The sequence below is a fragment of the Bos indicus genome, chromosome 10 (genome assembly GCF_029378745.1).
Source record: "Bos indicus isolate NIAB-ARS_2022 breed Sahiwal x Tharparkar chromosome 10, NIAB-ARS_B.indTharparkar_mat_pri_1.0, whole genome shotgun sequence".
NCBI classification, from domain to species: domain Eukaryota; kingdom Metazoa; phylum Chordata; class Mammalia; order Artiodactyla; family Bovidae; genus Bos; species Bos indicus.
The window spans coordinates 56,516,172-56,535,150 of record NC_091769.1 but is presented as its reverse complement, the minus strand read 5'-3'; the positions used below and the strand labels follow the sequence as shown (position 1 = coordinate 56,535,150).

At 37.1% G+C, this 18,979-nt stretch overlaps 1 protein-coding gene across 1 annotated transcript in view; it reads right to left on the bottom strand.

Moving 5' to 3' along the window:
- WDR72 (WD repeat domain 72) overlaps nucleotides 1-18,979 on the bottom strand; it is a 224,260-nt gene that overhangs the window by 77,197 nt on the left and 128,084 nt on the right. The window contains exons 15-18 of the mRNA XM_070797524.1: nucleotides 14,991-15,808; nucleotides 11,939-12,030; nucleotides 6,672-6,751; nucleotides 86-281 (exon numbers count right to left, since the gene is read on the bottom strand). Coding sequence (XP_070653625.1) covers nucleotides 86-281; nucleotides 6,672-6,751; nucleotides 11,939-12,030; nucleotides 14,991-15,808 — 1,186 coding nt within the window. The remainder of the gene's footprint in view (nucleotides 1-85; nucleotides 282-6,671; nucleotides 6,752-11,938; nucleotides 12,031-14,990; nucleotides 15,809-18,979) is intronic.

Below are 18,979 nucleotides of genomic sequence, written 5' to 3'. Positions count from 1 at the left end.
TTTATTGTGAACTCATATTCTCAATATGCTCTGAGGAGTAGAAAAAGTTCTGATGAAAGAGATTGCCAATAAATTTTGCACTTACTTTGCGGAGGAAAAGTGTCTGTAGTACACTGTAACTCAGGTTCCTTGGCCCATTCAATCTTCGGCAGCATCTGCATCATCTCATAGTCACCATTCTTTGCCACAGACTCTGGTTCACTGTTGACTGGTGTCTTTCTTAAAGTCTTCATGTGCTTCTGAACTTCTGCCAAAAGAACAGCTTGTATTGCTTCAGTTACCTGTAAAATTTATTTTTTAAATTGAATTATTTTTAGGGTTCACAAATGCTCGGGGTCTTATATAAACCCCCAAGCCTGGAATTTTGATTTGAACGCCTCACATAAATTGTAATGCTCCATTCCACCAGAATTACTATCAGAAACAACTGAAGTGCAGCTACTGGAAACTAGCATCCAAGTCATCATACTGTTCTTTTAAAAAAAAACTCAAGAGATTAAAAAAGGAAAATTTAAAGAAATTCTCCATTCTTTCTCATAAGATATTTTCATTTTCACCAGGAAACAAAATTTGAATATATCACATTGTTCTTAAAGACAAGTTTAGTTTCTGAATGCCTAGTACAATTTAACTAAACACACTTGATTTAAAAAATACAGAAAATTAAAGACAAAACTTTAATAATAAATCTCACTAAACCGTGTATATGTGTAAATAGTTTCACATGGCTTAAAACGCTGCAAAGCCTGCCTTCCAGTTATTGTACATAGACAGTCAAGAACCACAGTTGAGGGGAGAGGGAAGGGGGATGTTTATCATGAGGTATCCAGTGGTGGTAAAGTGGATTGGTATTGTACCTGTCTCCTGAGAACCCAGTGTGCAGGTCAAGAAGCAACAGTTAGAACCGGGCATGGAACAACAAACTGGTTCAAAATTGGAAAAGGAACATATATATGCCAACGTTGTATATTGTCACCCTGCTTATTTAACTTACATGCAGAGTACATCATGTGAAATGCCAGGCTGGATGAATCATAAGCTAGAATCAAGAAATATAAACAATCTCAGATACGCAGATGATACCACCCCAATGGCAGAAAGCAAAGAGGAACTAAAGAACGTCTTAATGAGGGTCAAAGAGAAGAGTGAAAAAGTGGGCTTAAAACTTAACATTCAAAAAAACTAAGATCATGCCATTCGGTCTCATCACTCATGACAAATAGATGGGAACAAAGCGGCAAAAGTGACAGATTTTATCTTCTTGGGCTCCAGAATTACAGCAGACAGTAACCGCAGTCATGAAATTAAAAGACACTTGCTCTGGGGAAGGAAAGCTATGACAAAACTAGACAGCATGTTAAAAAGCAGACACATCACTCTGACGACAAAGTCTGTAGAGTCAAAGCTATGGTGTTTCCAGTAGTTGTATACAGATGTGACAGTTGGACCATAAAGAAGGCTGAATGCTGAAGAACTAATGCTTTCAAATTGTGGTGCTGGAGAAGACTCTTTAAGAGTCCCTTGGACAGCAAGGATATCAATCTTAAAGGAAATCAACCCTGAATATTCATTGGAAGGAGTGACACTGAACCGGAAACTCTAATACTTTGGCCACCTGATGTGAAGAGCTGACTCACTGGAAAAGACCCTGATGCTGGGAAAGATTGAAGGTGGGAGGAGAAGGGGGAGACAGAGGATGGTTGGATAACATCACTGACTCAATGGACATGAATTTGAGCAAGGTCTGGGAAATAGTGAAAGACAGGGAAGCCTGGCGTGGTACAGTCCACAGTGTCACAGAGAGTCAGACATGACTTAGCAACTAAACAAAAACAGCAATCTTGTGAGACTTTTAGGCTCTAGGGACACTCAGAGAGTTTATGCTGATGGCAGATGCTCAGTAAACAGCAGGGGCAGAAGAAACTCTATTCTAAACTCTATTCTAGAGTTTTAAATATAGGGAACATCCAGAAAGTATCAGAGTAATTTCCTGATCACTGATCATCCCCCTATTCTTGGCCATTCAGATGCTTGGTTGGGTTGTGGCAAAAAGGCTCATGAATGATGTGATTTTACTACTGCACACCGGATCTATTAACATTGTAGTACTGCCTGTTACAGTGAAGGTACATAATCCTTACTCATGCATATTATGTGATGAGATATTCAACACTGTGAATGCTGTTGCATACCATGAATACAACATAAAATTCTACACATTATGGTACTGATGACTCATGCTTATTAATATCTACCATATGCTGAAGCATATATTAACTATTAGCTATGATATCTACTAACATACTATTTTAGATCACAATAAGTAAACCACACTTATCATATAGATATTATGAGGGGAAAACCTGTATTAATTATTCATGGATAATTTTACACCATTGAATTTATGTCATTTTAATTTTATCACACATTTATTTGATAGCACTGCCTCCAAGATATGAGTGGTGTGGTATAAAGAGAAAGAGATCTCAATCTGAAATGAGAAGGTCCAAGTTTCTGATCTGACTATGACAGTTATTACAAATGCAACTTTTGACAAGTTATGTACTTCTCTGGGACTTTAGGGGACACATGTATACCTATGGCTGACTCATGTTGCTATTTGACAGAAAACAACAAAATTCTGTAAAGCCTTCAATTAAAAAAAAAACAAAACCCCCAGACAACAATATGTGATGCTGAGAGAGGCTAAGATGAGAGCTTTCAACCACAGTAAGCTGTATGGAACTTGCTTCTGTTTCTACATATAAAAATCAGGAAGATATTGGAGGATATCCTTGGACCTGTAGTACATCCAGACTATGGTCTGTCCCTCGGAATGGGCAGATTGGCCATACGCTCCCATAGGATTATGGATGCCCTCTCATGACTGTGATTTAGCATGTCCTCTATCTACCAGATATAATATTCTATAACAACCTGGATCAATATTCTTTCTTAAAAATATACAGAGATTTATGGAACTTCATTTAATATGTCTAATTATTAGATTGACCATATTTTATAATTGTTAAATTTTGTAATTTTTTAACATCTATGTCACTATAAATATGTACTGCAGGAATAATTAATATGAGTATCATTAAAAAACAAGATGAAGTAGAAACAGCAGGATAAAACATATTTACTGCAATGAGCAGGACAATCGGAGCCACAGACCTTAAAAAGTGAATACAGAATGGCACGTACCCAGTTGGAAGCAAACTCAAAATATGCATTTTGTGCTCAGTGTGAGATCAATACTCAGAGACATGGTACAATTTATATAAGCATATAATAATGCTGTGGTATCTGTTATACACTGAACACTGCTGCTGTTACTGCTGCTAAATCGCTTCAGTCGTGTCCGATTCTGTGCGACCCCACAGATGGCCTCCCACCAGGCTCCCCCATCTCTGGGATTCTCCAGGCAAGAACATTGGAGTGGGTTGCCATTTCCTTCTGCAAACTAATACTGAACACTAAAATCATGCAAATAGAGTTGAAATAGATTTTGTGTACTTTAAAACTATACATGATAGAAGGTAAAATTTAATGATAGTTTCTGACTATCGATACTTATGTCTCTCTAGCATGTAAATACAGTAGATAATTTTTGTAGATAGGTAGTATAAATAGAATTTTTCCCAACAAATATAAAATCTATAGATATTATATAACTTTGTAATGATAATAATGAACCGGAATTGAAAGCACAATGCAATAAAGCTGTCTCCCAAATGCATATATAGTTTTTCCTGAAAGATAGATACATGAAGCATTACAATTTATAAAAGAAGGTGCAGATTTAAAATGAATTTTGAAAATCCATTGACTGAGAAAAGAGAGCCACATCTGGACCATACTTATTAGCTGGAAGTATTACTGTGCCATACTACTACTGCTGCTACTGCTGTCGCTTCAGTCGTGTCCGACTATGTGCGACCCCATAGACCGCAGCCCACCAGGCTCCCCCATCCCTGGGATTCTCCAGGCAAGAACACTGGAGTGGCTTGCCATTTCCTTCTCCAATGCATGAAAGTGAAAAGTGAAAGTGAAGTCGCTCAGTCGTGTCCGACTCTTAGCGACCCCATGGACTGCAGCCTACCAGGCTCCTCAGTCCATGAGATTTTCCAGGCAAGAGTACTGGAGTGGGGTGCCATAGCAAGCTAAATTTTTTTAATGGTTTTCTGCTAACAACTTGAAACAGCAAAGTATTGTAAAATAGTACAGAGCATTATGAAGACTCATAAGAGCCCCTGTGGCCTGCATATGGTTTCAATGTCCAGACTTTCTGGTATAAAAGCATTTTCCCAACAGTCAGACTCACACTAGCCTTTCATGTCTTTTCATCATTTCCTTGAAAAAACAATACTTCTCTCTGGTGGCCTGGATTTCATGGTTTCTCCTACCAGTGTTAGAGTATAAAATTCAAAGAACTTTAGTGTTGCTTCAGAAATGTGCAAGTTAGCAACCCCAAAACTCGCTGTTGCTTCTCCAGCATTTATTTCTATGTCGGGCATACTTTATGTGTAAGAAACAAAAGAGACAATCTGCAAACTCTTTCATCTGCAAAATTAACTTGTCCTTACTTATTTGCTTAAAAATACCCCCTTCAATTTCTGAAGTAGGATTTCGCTCTGTTTTACAAAATCATTACCATTGCCAGTATTCTTAAAATACATTAAAAAGCAGATTCAAATTAACATGTTTAACTGCTTAAATGAACACCTTTATAAGGAATTTGAGGATTGGTTATTGAAGCATTTATATGTATATTTGCAACAGCCTCTGTTTTTCCTGAAGGACCCAGGAATTCTCATTTCTATAGTATCTGTCCTGTGCTCAGATGCTCAGTCATGTCCAACTCTTTGCGACCTCATGGACTGTAGCCTGCCAGGACCCTCTGTCCATAGGATTTCCCAGGCAAGAATACTGGAGTGGGTCACCATTTTCTTCTCAGGGGATCTTCCCAACCCAGAGATCGAACCTGAATCTCTTACATTTCCTACATTGACAGGTGGATGCTTTACCTCTAGCGTCACCTGGGAAGCCTCATTTTTACTTTACACATGAGGAAAATAAATAATCAACAAGTTAAACCTATCTTCCAGAATCATTTATCAGGTTAGTGGCAGAAATGAGAGAACTTTGAAGCTTAAACTTCATACAGAGTGAGTAATAAATGCTCTGGTAATATTTGTCCTGCTGCCAGCATTTTAACAAGGTCATAGAATCATAGAACCTTAAGGTCCATTAGTCCAAATATGTCCAAACTACATTAAAATTTATTTGATGGTCAAACGGACAACTACAAAAGATCTTTAATTGGAGCAATTCAGAATAAATGTTCTGCTTAATTCTTTTTTCCCTAAGAATTGTTTTCTCCACTGAGAAATTCTTTGGCTACTGGGGAAAAAAAAATTCCGTCTTTAATAGAGACTCTTTCACGGTGCTAGCAAATCTGCTGGTAAAGTCAACATATACTGATGTTTATTTGATTAACACAGAGGCTTTTTCATAGCTATTCAGACATTCACTAAATATTTATTAACTGGCTGCTGTCACTTCTGCTTTTCTGTGCATTAGTGAAAGCAGTGAGTGAGACAGGCAAAGTCCCTGCTCTCAGCAAGCTTCTGTTAACAGTGAAAAGACAGAAAATAAGCAAGCAAAAAACAAATGGTAAAATCTCCATTAAAAGCAAGCCTAACAAAGAAAATAAAAATGGATACTGTGACAGTGACTGGAGCAGTGGGGAGAGACAGGGTACAGTGACAATATTAGATGGAATGATCAGGGAAGACTTCCCTGAGAAATTGGCTTTTACGCAAAGATCCAAATGATGAATGGGAAAAAATGAGAATTCTAGTCCGAGAGAACAGTAAGGTCCTGAGGTGGAAATGAGCTTCGTGAGTTCTAGATATAATAAGCAGATCAGTGTGGCTAGTGAGGACGGGGGAGAATGATGAGGAAAGAGGTCAGGCTGGGGGCAAATCATGTAGGCCATGGCTTTAATGACCATCCCAACTGTGTTATTTGGTTTCATGGTATCAACCCCCACAGTCTGTTCTGAATCGACTTTCTTTGTTTTCTTGTAACCAAAAATAACCATTTGTAATTGGCATTATTGCTATGCTTGTCTTGCAAATGTGACATTTATTTAGCCCATGAAGAATAAAGTTCCAGTTAATATTCATCTAATCAATGCACAGATATTTATTGTATTATGTACAAAGCTATCCACACATACACAAACAATCCTTGAAATAAGGAAAAGACTTAAATTGGACATTGAGTAAACGAGGTCTCTAAATCAGCTCACAAATGAAAAGGATAGAAAAATGATCTCTAATCATACCTATCAGATTCACAAGCCTAGGGACCTTTCCATCTAATATTGAAATCAAATAATAAACGCTTGCCTCAGTGGGCACTAAAGTAAACACCTCTTCATCAGCCCCCTCTGTTCATGCCCCTAACTCGGTGCATCCCTGCATGTTCTTTTCCACTTTTCCCTCATTGTTAATCTCTGTATCAGTCCTATTAAATGAAATACCCTGGAAGAAAACACAAGAGTACCTACTTATGTATATTCTCAGGTAGAGGGGAATATGAAGGAAATGTAGCAGCAAGGAACTCTTCCAATAACTTCACGAAATGAACTGTTATCATACCTGAACAGACTGGTCTCTCCAACAGGAAATTAGCTTCAAAAGTGAAACGTCAGCCTCAGGTAGATGAGATTCACTCTTACCTAAAAATATATAGAACACATTTGTATCTTGAGAGTATTAAACATGGAAGCAGCCCAATGATCTTCAACCCTGACTGCACACTGAAATCACTTGGAGCCTTTTTCCCCCCACAAGAATCAATCTTCCAGTGATTCTGGTCTAATAGGTCCTAGGGTGAGAATGGGTAGGTATTAATACTTTTTAAAAGTACCTTAGATGATTTTCATATATAGCCAGAGTCAAGAAACATTAATTAACATATATGTATTTCTAATAATTATCCTAATACACATTCACGTCAAATCAAACTCATCTTTATACCTTAAACCCATTTTCTGTACCTTTTTGCCACCAAAATGCAATGACTAACATTTTCCTCAAAACAGATTACTGAATTTCACAACTCCTTCCTCACACAAGTAGTTCCTGAAATTCCAGCTTGCCATGAATCAGTATCTATCACACAGAAAACCCTATAAAAAACTTCCTTTGATTTGTCCTTACCCAGCTATACTACTCTGATCAATAGGTATAGCACTTATGTTTTAATTTGACTCGTTTTGTTATGTATCGTTTCTTTTAAATTTGCCCTCTTGAATGTCCTTTCTATCTATTTGCCCTAATGTTCAGCGTGAAATTTTAAGGGTGAGCTATGGCTTAGTTTATTTAAATTGATCCACAGAGTGTCCAACAGTTCCCTACACAAAAAAGCACTTAATAAGTGCCTTTTCATTAATTGAAAATGGACATATTATCATCCAAATGAAAAAATCAATGAATTAAGGCTTTCTGATGGCTAAAGTATATTATCTAGGTGCCAGATCCAGGAGTGAGATAAGGAAGAGTGATGCAATCCTGCACTGGAGGGAAAATTGCTATAATTGTCTATTTAAATTAATGTATTAATGTATGTTTGAAACCCTGGATCAACTAAATTAGTTTTAGTCTAAGATGCTTTTCATTGAATTACCATTTTATATATTAATAGACATGTATGTGTGTGTGTGCATATCTCACATTAGTGGGCAAGGGAGATTAATAGAAGGTATTGATATAAACTGGGGACATAAAAGAAATAGATAAGAAACTTCTGACTCATTATTAATATCATTTTTTCCTATGGAACCTATGATATAAATTGGAAATGGCCAAGAACAGTATATAAAACATGTGAGCATGACAGAGCACTATGAGTTTGAAGTTGTTATCTTCCATTTCTTCATGAGCAGAGCAGGTAAAGGAGCATTTTCTTTTTATCTATTTCCTTTCTCCCTCTTTCATTTGGTTGACCTTGTGATTACACCATCAAAGCTGAGTATTGGTCTCAACTGTAACTACTTACTGGCATCATAGGGTACTTCATAGTGCACTTTAATGTGATGTTAAAACTTTAATATGAGATGGAAATGAGAGCCAACTTTTCTTGGCAATGTCAATGAGTTAAAGAATTAATTATAACTTCAGGGGAAAGATAAAAAGAAAACATCTCAGGCTTACCAATATTACTTAGCCATCATTTCTGATGATGGAAGTGGCTCAGTCCTTCAGAATGAGCACCTCAGAGTACTATTTTATTCCCTAGGCTTGGACTTTATAGAATTAATAGCATGAAGTGAATCTCTCCTTTCTTTAACCTTCCATCTGCCAATTATTAAAACATAAAACCATGTTTCCTCTGTACCTAACTTAATTTTAAATGCTATAAATGCCACCTCTCAACATCAGGGAGATTGTTTGCTAATAACCCTAGTTGCTCAGGCTGCTTTGGTTGGGACAATCATAGGAAAAGCTGAGGCCTCCTTGGTTCTGGTTAGCAAATACCTGGGTCTCAGCAGAAGCCACTTAGTGTTTTTATTTTGTTGCTAAGCCATGTCTGATTCTTTTGCGACCCTATGGACTGTAGCCTCACATGTCCATGGGATTCTCCAGGAAAGAATACTGGAGTGGGTTGCCATTTCCTTCTCCAGAGGATCTTCCCAACCCAGGGATTGAACCCACATCTCTTGCATTGGCAGATGAGTTGTTTACCACTGAGCCACCAAGGAAGCCCAGAAACCACTTATATTATACCTTAAATTATAATCTCTTTCCCAGCGTTATAAAAAATAAAAATTAGAGTAAATAACCCTAATAATGACTACTACTTCAGGCAAAGGCAGGCAATCCAGACTAGGTCCTATAGAGGAAACATAACTTATAATCATAAATGTGAGAAATGGCCTGACATAGAAAGAGCAAGGAAGTTGGAATTAGATGGAGATGGACTGGAATCCTAGTCCTTCAGCTTGTTAGCTGGTTGACTATGCATGAGTCATCTAACTTCTCTGATCCCCAATTTCCCTAAGGATTAAACAGAGATAGATCCTCCTATTGTGCAGTGTTATTTCTATATTAGTTGACATAATACATGTAAAGTTTATGGACTTAATTCTTTGGACATACTGCTGCTAAGTCACTTCAGTAGTGTCCGACTCTGTGCGACCCCATAGACAGCAGCCCACCAAGTTCCCCCATCCCCGGGATTCTCCAGGCAAGAACACTGGAGTGGGTTGCCATTTCCTTCTCCAATGCATGAAAGTGAAAAGTCAAAGTGAAGTCGCTCAGTCGTGTCCAACTCTCAGCGACCCCACTGACTGCAGCCTACCAGGCTCCTCCATCCATGGGATTTTCCAGGCAAGAGTACTGAAGTGGGGTGCCACTGCCTTCTCCTTGGACATACTAGCGACTTAATAATTGGAGACTATTAATAAACTCTCATTTTAAAATATTCTGAATGCATATTCTATTCAAAAGCCCTGAGAGGGCCACTGTGCAACTGTTATTCAGGTCATCCCAATGTATTAATCATATGCTACACAACTTTGGAAGTAAAAAGCACATCAAATCTGGAATCTTATTCTTATTTTCCAAATTCAGTAACTATGGCTTTTAAAGGAGTAGAAGATACACTTAAAGCTACATAAGTAGTGACTGGCAGAACTGGATCTAGAACCTCAGTGGTTTATCTCCAAAACCATTGTTCTATTTTTTATTCATCCTCAATCCAAAAGTATTTGCTTAATTCCTTCCAAGCATTGTTCTGGGAACTGGGAGCACAGCAGTGAATAAAGCTGATCAAAAAAAATTATTTAATAACCTCCCTGGAGCCTACATTTGAGTGGCAGGAGGTAGGTGGCAAATGAAAAAATGATATACAGCATGTCAGATGTTGAAAAGGATTATGGTCAAACAGGGAAAGGGGTAGAGTATGCTAGGGAGACTGGAGGGTGCCTGCATTGATAAGATGGCATTTGAGGATGAATTGAAGGATAGAGAATAGAGGTGGGGAACAGCAGGTTGACTTATACGGAATCTGGAGAAAGGACCTTCCAGGCAGAGGGGACACTCAGTGCAAAGACCTTAAACCCTGCCTGACATGTTCTGGAAAGAGTTAAAAAGGCAGCCTTGCTGGAAGTAGTGAAGCTAGGGATGAATACAAAGAGATGAGGTCAGATGGAGGCGTGTGTGAAGACAGGTAGAGCAGCCAGGTTATACAGGGCCTCATGAGCTAGCGTAAGGACTGTAGCTTTTATTCAGAGTGAAACAGAAGCCGCTGAAAAGTGTTAAGTAGTAGCATGAGGGCTTCCCTAGTGGCTCAGACAGTGAAGAATCCACCTGCAGTGCAGATAGACCTGGGTTTGATTCCTGGTTCTGGAAGATCTCCTGGAAAAAGGAATGACTACCCATTCCAGTATTCTTGCCTGGAGAATCCAATGGACAGAGGAACCTGGCAGGCTCAGTCCATGGGGTCACAAAGAGTCAGACATGACTGAGCAACTAACACACATGAGGTTCTGACTTAGTTTCAAATAGACCATTCTGGATATTTGGTTGGGAATAGAGTGCAGGAGTCAAGAACAGCAGAGGGTAGTTAGGAGCCTTCTGTATTCAGGCAAGAGGGGATGAAGTCTCACACCAGGCATTTGGCAGAATAATAGAGAGAAGCAGTCAGAATCTGGGATATGTTCTGAAGATAGAAACAAAATGATTACTAAAAGTTTGGATGTGGAGTATGAGGAAAAGGAGAAAGTCAAAATGGCATTAAAGTTCTTGGCCTGAATAACTGGAAAGATAGAATTGATGCTTTTGAACTGTGGTGCTAGAGAAGACTCTTGAGAGTCCCTTGGACTGCAAGGAGATCCAACCAGTCCATTCTAAAGGAGATCAGCCCTGGGATTTCTTTGGAATGAATGATGCTAAAGCTGAAACTCCAGTACTTTGGCTACCTCATGCGAAGAGTTGACTCATTGGAAAAGACTCTGATGCTGGGAGGGATTGGGGGCAAGAGGAGAAGGGGACGACAGAGGATGAGATGACTGGATGGCATCACTGACTCGATGGACGTGAGTCTGGGTGAACTCCGGGAGTTGGTGATGGACAGGGAGGCCTGGCGTGCTGCAACTCATGGGGTCGCAAAGAGTCGGACACAACTGAGCAGCTTAACTGAACTGAACTGAACTGAGATGTCAAAGGAGACTTCCCTGGTAGCTCAGACGGTAAAAGCATCTGCCTACAATGCGGGAGACCTGGGTTTGATCCCTGGGTTGGGAAGATCCCCTGGAGAAGGAAATGGCAACCCACTCCAATATTCTTGCTTGGAAAATTCCATGGACAGAGGAGCCTGGCAGGCTACAGTCCATGGGGTCGCAAAGAGTCGGACACAACTGAGCCACTTCACTTGAGATGTCAAAAAATTGGATGAGGAGGTTTGGGAGATAAATTAGCCATTTGGCATCAAAATAAAATCTTAACACCAAGATTGTTACCCAGGAAAATTCAAAGACAAACTTCTGAAATAGCTGTAAAACTGTAAAGCTGTAAAACTACTTAATATAATACTTATATGGTAATAAGGATATTGATATAGGAAGCTTTCTTATAAATCATATGGGACCTTTATTTAATATTAAGTGTTTTCTTGCTGAAAAGCTTCAGAATTTTAGGCATTTCACAGATCATTTGAAAAATCCATTACATCTTATAAGATACTTGTTCTAATAATGAAATTTCATATATATAGACAGAATATAAAACTATAACCATGTGAAACATAGACTAAATCAAGTAGTAAACATGCACCCTTCTCATTCTAAACTGTAGGATACTATCCAGTTATGGCACTTTTATTTCATAGAAAAAAAATTCGACTATATCTGTAACTACTTTACCATTTCGTAAGTAACTGTAGAAGCTTGAAATATTCAGAATATCATTTCCAGGACTTTTCATCTTATTATGCACAGACTCGATTTTGAAAGCACTGTTGAGGAAAAATTTAAAAGATATTGTTAAATATGTATAAACATATTTTGAGAAACAAATTGAAGATATGACTGACTGCATGACCACTTTAACAAATTTGGGAATTGAACACATTATTTTTAGCAATGTATTTGACATTATTCTCTTTGGTGAATCTTATTTCCCCACTTTGACTTACCTAAAAGCCTAATCTCAATTGAATTGTGAATCTTGGTTTATTCAGAATTATTTTGTGATCCACTTTTACTGGAAGGCCATTGCTACTTTAAGTCATGTGATTTTGGCTAATGCAATAAATTTTTGAATCCTAATATGTTCATATCTGCCAAAGAATTATCCCCAGATACCATCAGGACTTGATGAAGGCAGTCTTTATCCTAGTCCAGTGATTCAATGGGGGACAATTTCAGATACTATCCATGGATATTCTTAAAGGCAAATAGCTCTTTGCTTAAAATTTAGTTAAATCATGCACTCAGTTGTTAAGCATGCAAAGATTTCTTCACCTTCCTGACCACAGTGAAATGTGAGCAAAATGGCCACATTTATTGGAAAGATTTACTGTGAAAAATTCAATACACAGTATTTTGATTTCCTTAAATATGACACATAGTTCCCAAAAGCAGATCAAATCTGATGTGGCTTATTTAGGGAAGCAGTCTCTAATCCTGACACCTTCATTCAATAATTTATTTTAATGAAGAATTTTGTAAAGAATTAACTAACATGTGGCAATGATTTTAAGGCCTTTTAATGGATAGCATGCTGAAAGCCCTTAATCTCCCCTGAAGGGCTCCAGACACATCCTCCACATCCTGTATTTAGCATCAGGAACAAGCTCAGAATGAAAACCTCTGGTGATAGTAACTAAGTCCCTCATCTGCTCTGTCTGGTCATGATTAGGCTAACAAATAGAATTTGTTTTTAGAATTGAAGAAATCTTGCTGTTGCTGCTGCTAAGTCGCTTCAGTCGTGTCCAACTCTGTGTGACCCCAGAGACGGCAGCCCACCAGGCTCCCTGGTCCCTGGGATTCTCCAGGTAAGAACACCAGAGTGGGTTGCCATTTCCTTCTCCAATGCATGAAAGTGAAAGTGAAAGTGAAGTTACTCAGTCGTGTCCGACTCCTAGCGACCCCATGGACTGCAGCCTACCAGGCTCCTCCATCCATGGGATTTTCCAGGCAAGAGTACTGGAGTGGGGTGCCATTGCCTTCTCCGGAAGAAATCTTAACCATCACCTATTCTATTCACTTCATTTTGTAAATGAGGAAAGCAAAGCCCAAAGGGGCTAAGTGACCAGTCCAAAGCCACACTACTTTAACCACAAAACTGGGATTTGTTCTCAGGTCTTTAGAATCGGCTGACTATATTTTTTTTATCATACATTAGGTGTTATTTAATTTTCTTATTAATAGAAATAAAAGTGAAAGAAGCCTAACTGAAATTAAAATACACATATTATATATATATATGTTATAAACATGAAGTTATATATTATGTATAAATATATTATAATGAACAAAAGAAAAAAATAGAGGAAATTTAAGTATAGGAATCATGGAAATTTACCAGTCTCTGCTTTCTCATTATTATGGCCACCAAACAGAAAATGGAAAAACCCTATAGCATAGAAGCATTGAAATGGAAGGAAGCTTAACACTGAATCTATGTAATCCATATGGACTTGCTACCAGACTGTAGGTTCACTGAAGGTAGGAAGTCTATTATATAGTACCTGGCACAGATTTGTTGAACTGAGCTCTTACCAAAGAAGAGAAATGTCAAGGACCGTTTACTACCATGTAATGAGCAGTTCAAACAGTACATCTTCTCCAAAGGCTTTCAGATGGTTTCATCTCACACTAATTATTCTCTTTCCTCTGATCATCTACAATACTTACCTATACTACAAATGTTTCTCCTTGTTCTTTTAAGTGTTTTCTACTTACTTCATATGCATTATTTCATCATTTGAAAGAGTTCCTACCCAAATAAAAAATTTATTTATGTTTCCTCTGTAAGCTAGTGCTAAGGACATATTCATTAAGCACTTGGTGAATCAAATAAAATCTTCTAACATCAGACTATGAAAAACTATATTGAATTTTAGCATGGGAGAAGGTAAATACAGGGTCAAGGTTAGCAATCAGGCTCTGGAATTAGACTGACACCCGGCCTCAAATCAGCTTGCAAGGCTCTGAATTAATCTTGGGGTTGGTACTTTCTCTTCATAAGTCTCAATATCCGATCTATACATTAAGCAAAGTACTTTCACCTATACCCTAGCTTTGCTGTGCACATGGAATGAAATCATGTGGCCGGTGAAATCATGTGGCTTACATGGTGACTAGTAGATATTAAACACCCCCAAAATAATAGCTATTGTTACTAAACCATACTTTCTATAAATGAATTGATGGTAACCCCTTCTATATTAATATGCCAGAGTACAAATTAAATGGTGGGATTTGAGGTATGAATTTTTCAAATTTTTCCTTTCCTAATGATATATAAAATATATCATCAGAGGCATTTACTTTAATGCTTTTTGTTCATAGTTAATTCACAGCAAGTATAATGGATTTCAAATGTGTGTGAATCTGTTTATCTATCTACCTATCTGTTGAACCATTCAGCATCCAGTACTGTGAATTTTCTGGAACATATTATGAGACCAGTGGATATTTGCTGGATGAATCAATTTTAAAATATACAGATTTATTGTCCAAATATTTTTCCAATCTCAAAGAATTAAATGGAAGATTTTCTTAAATGTGTTTTGAGCTAAAGAAGATGTTGCTTATTTACTCTTTCTTTCCTTCTTTCCTTCCTTCCTTATAGGAAAGAAGGAAGAAAGAAAAGGAGAAACAAGGGAGGCTAGAGAGCTAAATTTAACAAATAATAATAATTTTTTAATATCCTAAATAAGAAAAGTCAAAATCTCTAGGTATGTCTTACCTGTCCATTCCATATGCCAGTTCTAAGGGCATGTTAACTAACTTGTTAACTAAAAATAGTTTGCTCAATAAATAAACTATAGTGTTTGACTCTTGCAAAGAATCAGAATTATTTTCCAGTCCTTTTGGCATCCCAGAGTGATTTGGAAAAGTGGAAGTGTATTTATCTGACAAGTCCAAAACTTTTCTAGAAAATAAATTCACTTTTGAATAGTCTTTTTTCATTTCAGTATTATATAAATCCCAACCTGGCAGCATCAATGAAAAGTGATCTTCATTTGCAGCAAGTCCTAAAGAAACAGGACCCTGAAGCTTTAAAATATTGAGATGCTTAATGCAGAGATTATCTAATTCTTTATCCACTCCCCATGGCAGAAGGCAAGATAGGAGCAATTTAGCTGTGTCTATTGTGAGGTTGGCATCGACTTTTCTTGATTGCTTAGGGTGCATCTTTTTGAAGCTCTTTATTTTCTTCTGCTTTTTAACGCCATCATTTTCTTCTGATAATTTGATGGTGTTATCTCCTTGGGCTGGGCTTTCACCAACAGGCTTGGCATGTACCTCCGTAGAGAGAGGACCACAGACAGTTTTATTTCTTTTCAGTGTCAGTGTTGTCTTCTCTACTGTACTTTTGGCTCTTCTCAGAATCTCACTGCAGTAGAATGAATTGGAAGGGTCAACATCACGGATTGGAGTCGGCAGCAAAAGTTCAAGAAGGCTTTCCAGATCAAAAAGAAGTATATGAAAGCCAATGTTACTCCATTTTGTCTTCACAAGCAAGACATTAAAAGGTCCCGAGAAAGACTTGGCATCAGCAACCTGAGGGAGATTTTTAAAATGTATGTCAAAGTTCTCATTTTTTAAGTGATTTTATTAAAGTTTCCATGATATTAAAATGGCATAAAAAGAAATTATTAAGTAGCAGTACAATTAAAGGCAAGTCATTACAGTTTTTGTCTTAGCTATAAATATTCCTCTCCAAATTAACATTCTATATTCTAATTATTTTGCAAACTTTTGTTTCTCTGAAACTTATTTTTTCCCCTGAAGAAATATGAATTAAGCCTAAAGAGTTAGATGGCATCAGATTAACTTCCTTTCAGATACATTTATGTATCTTCTTATCACTATAACCATGAAAACATACAAGAGGGGAAAAGTGGGTATGAAAATTAAGGAGCAGAAAAGTTAGGACACTTGCAAGAACTGAGGAAGTCTTTTAAGAAAAATGGCTTCTCCAAATTTGTTTATAATATTTAATAATTATAAGTAATCTAAAATGTTAACTAGTATCAATTTTTTTTTTTAAAATTTTAAAGATTTGCTTTGTGGACTTGCACTTGTATTTTCTCTGAGATGATTTTGCCCTAAATACTAGCACAGTGGGCTCCCACAATTCAGTTTTGTTCCAGCTTATTTAAGAGGTCTTCCTTGAGTACCCCGTTTCTCTATCCTCTTCCTTGCATTTTTTCCTTCATAGTACTAATTATTGCCTTATATGAAATACTTGTTTACTGTATATTTTCCCAAATATCATTCAGTTTCCACCCCTGCAGGAGCTTTGTGCATCCCTTTGTTCTCAATGCCAATAAAATAATGCCACTATACACAATTATTAAGGGCTTGATAAATGTTTGTTGAATAAACCATGAACAAAGAAATCAAATATTTTTAAATGATAGTGTACAAATAAATTTATTGGGGAAAATGTATTCTGTTAGGCATAAAAAAATCCTTTTTGTTAAACCATGTGTGTACAGCTATATAGATAGTTTTAAAGATTGCTATAATACATAAATATATAAATATATGTATATATTAATATAAACATATATGTGTATACAGTCACAAGGAACAGGGATAGTTACCAAAATGTTGACAACAGTTAATTGGGAAAAGGGGGTTAAAATGATGTTTATTTATACTTTAGGGGTTTTGTTTGTTTTTCTGGTTTAGTTTTTTGAAATTTTTTTGTGACTATATATTTAATTTAAAAATATAAAAAAATGATATTTTAAAAACCATTAAAACTTTTTAAAAAACCAAAATGGGGACAAACTTAAATAGCACTTTTTTTCTTTGCAAATGCAAAAGAATAGTATACAGATTGAAAAATGGGCACATAACATCAATATCAATTGACAAATAATAACATTCAAATTAAAATATAAAAAATGCTTACCACCAATGGTAATCAAAAAGTAAAATTAGAATTAAAATATCATTCACTACCTATTAATTTAGCAAAAAGTCTGTCTTACATTATTTTATTTTGTAATGTTTAATACATACAAATAATGTATAAACCATGCATTTAGTTTTTTAAGATTATTAATGTCTTATACCAACAAACATGGACAAACCTAATCAGCATCATTATTCATAATTGCCCCAAACTAGAAGCAACCTTCCCTGATGGCTCAGTGGGTAAAGAATCTGCCTGCAATGCAGAAGACAGGAGGCTTGGATTTGATCCTGGGTCAGCAGGATCCCCTGGAGAAGGAAATGGCAACCCACTCCAGTATTCTTGCCTGGAGAATCCCATGGATAGAGGAGCCTGGCGGGATACAGTATATGGGGTCATACAGAGTCAGTGACTTGTCATTCATGACAATACACTATCAACTTATTATTAGTTGAAATAGTCACTAAGTCCTTTTTACCTTGCAAATTCTTCCTTATACATTATTTTAAACAGTAAGGACTTAAAACTAAATAACTGTTATACTTTCATTCAACTGTACTGCTGCTGCTGCTTCGCTTCAGTCGTGTCCGACTCTGTGCGACCCCATAGACGGCAGCCCACCACTGGCAAGAACACTGGAGTGGGTTGCCATTTCCTTCTCCAATACATGAAAGGGAAAAGTGAAAGTGAAGTTGCTCAGTCATGTCCGACCCTCAATGACCCCATGGACTGCAGCCCACCAGGCTCCTCCATCCATGGGATTTTCCAGGCAAGAGTACTGGAGTGGGTTGTTCTTCCATGTTCTCCATCCTTACTAACACAGGATCTCATTTTTGTCAATATGGGGATATAAGTTGTTATTTCTTCTAGTTTTAATTTTTATTTTTTAATTATTACCATTAACTATCATTACAATATTTCATTGGCCTTTCACATTTGTTCTACAAAGTGTCTACCTATGACTTCTATAAACGTTCTTTTGTCTTTTATTGACTTTCAGGTTTATATATTCATTCTGGTAGTAATCTGTTGGTTATTTGGTCCAAATCAGTCAGTCAGTCTGTTCAGTCATGTCCCACTCTTTGTGACCCCATGAACCACAGCACACCAGGCCTCCCTGTCCATCACCAACTCCTGGAGTCCACCCAAACCCATGACCATTGAGTTGGTGATGCCATCCAACCATCTCATCCTCTGTCGTCCCCTTTTCCTCTTGCCCTCAATGTTTCCCAGCATCAGGGTCTTTTCAAGTGAGTCAGCTCTTTGCATCTGGTGGCCAAAGTATTGGAGCTTCAGCTTCAACATCTATCCTTCCAATGAACATCCGGGACTGATCTCCTTTAGGATGGACTGGTTGGATCTCCTTGCAGTCCAAGGGACTCAAGAGTCTTCTCCAACACCATAGTTCAAAAGCATCAATTCTTTGGTGCTCAGCTTTCTTCATAGTCCAACTCTCACATCCATACATGACCACTGGAAAAACCATAGCCCCTTTTCTCTATTTGTGGCTTATCATTTCATTACTTTTAATAATGTTTTCAGATGAATACTGAATTCTTATTTTAATACTATCAAATTTGTGAAATATTTATTTAAAAATTATATTTGGGGGTATTCTTTAAAAAGAAAAATGAAAACTTTCCCTATCCAGAGAATATAAAATTATTTACCTATTTTTCCCCAAATTTAAAGTTGCACAGAACTTTTAAATTCTTTAATACTTTCTTCTTTCATATTTGTGTTTGATTTGCAATTGGAAATGATTTTCATGTTTTTTAAAATTTTGACATCCAATTATTTCAATG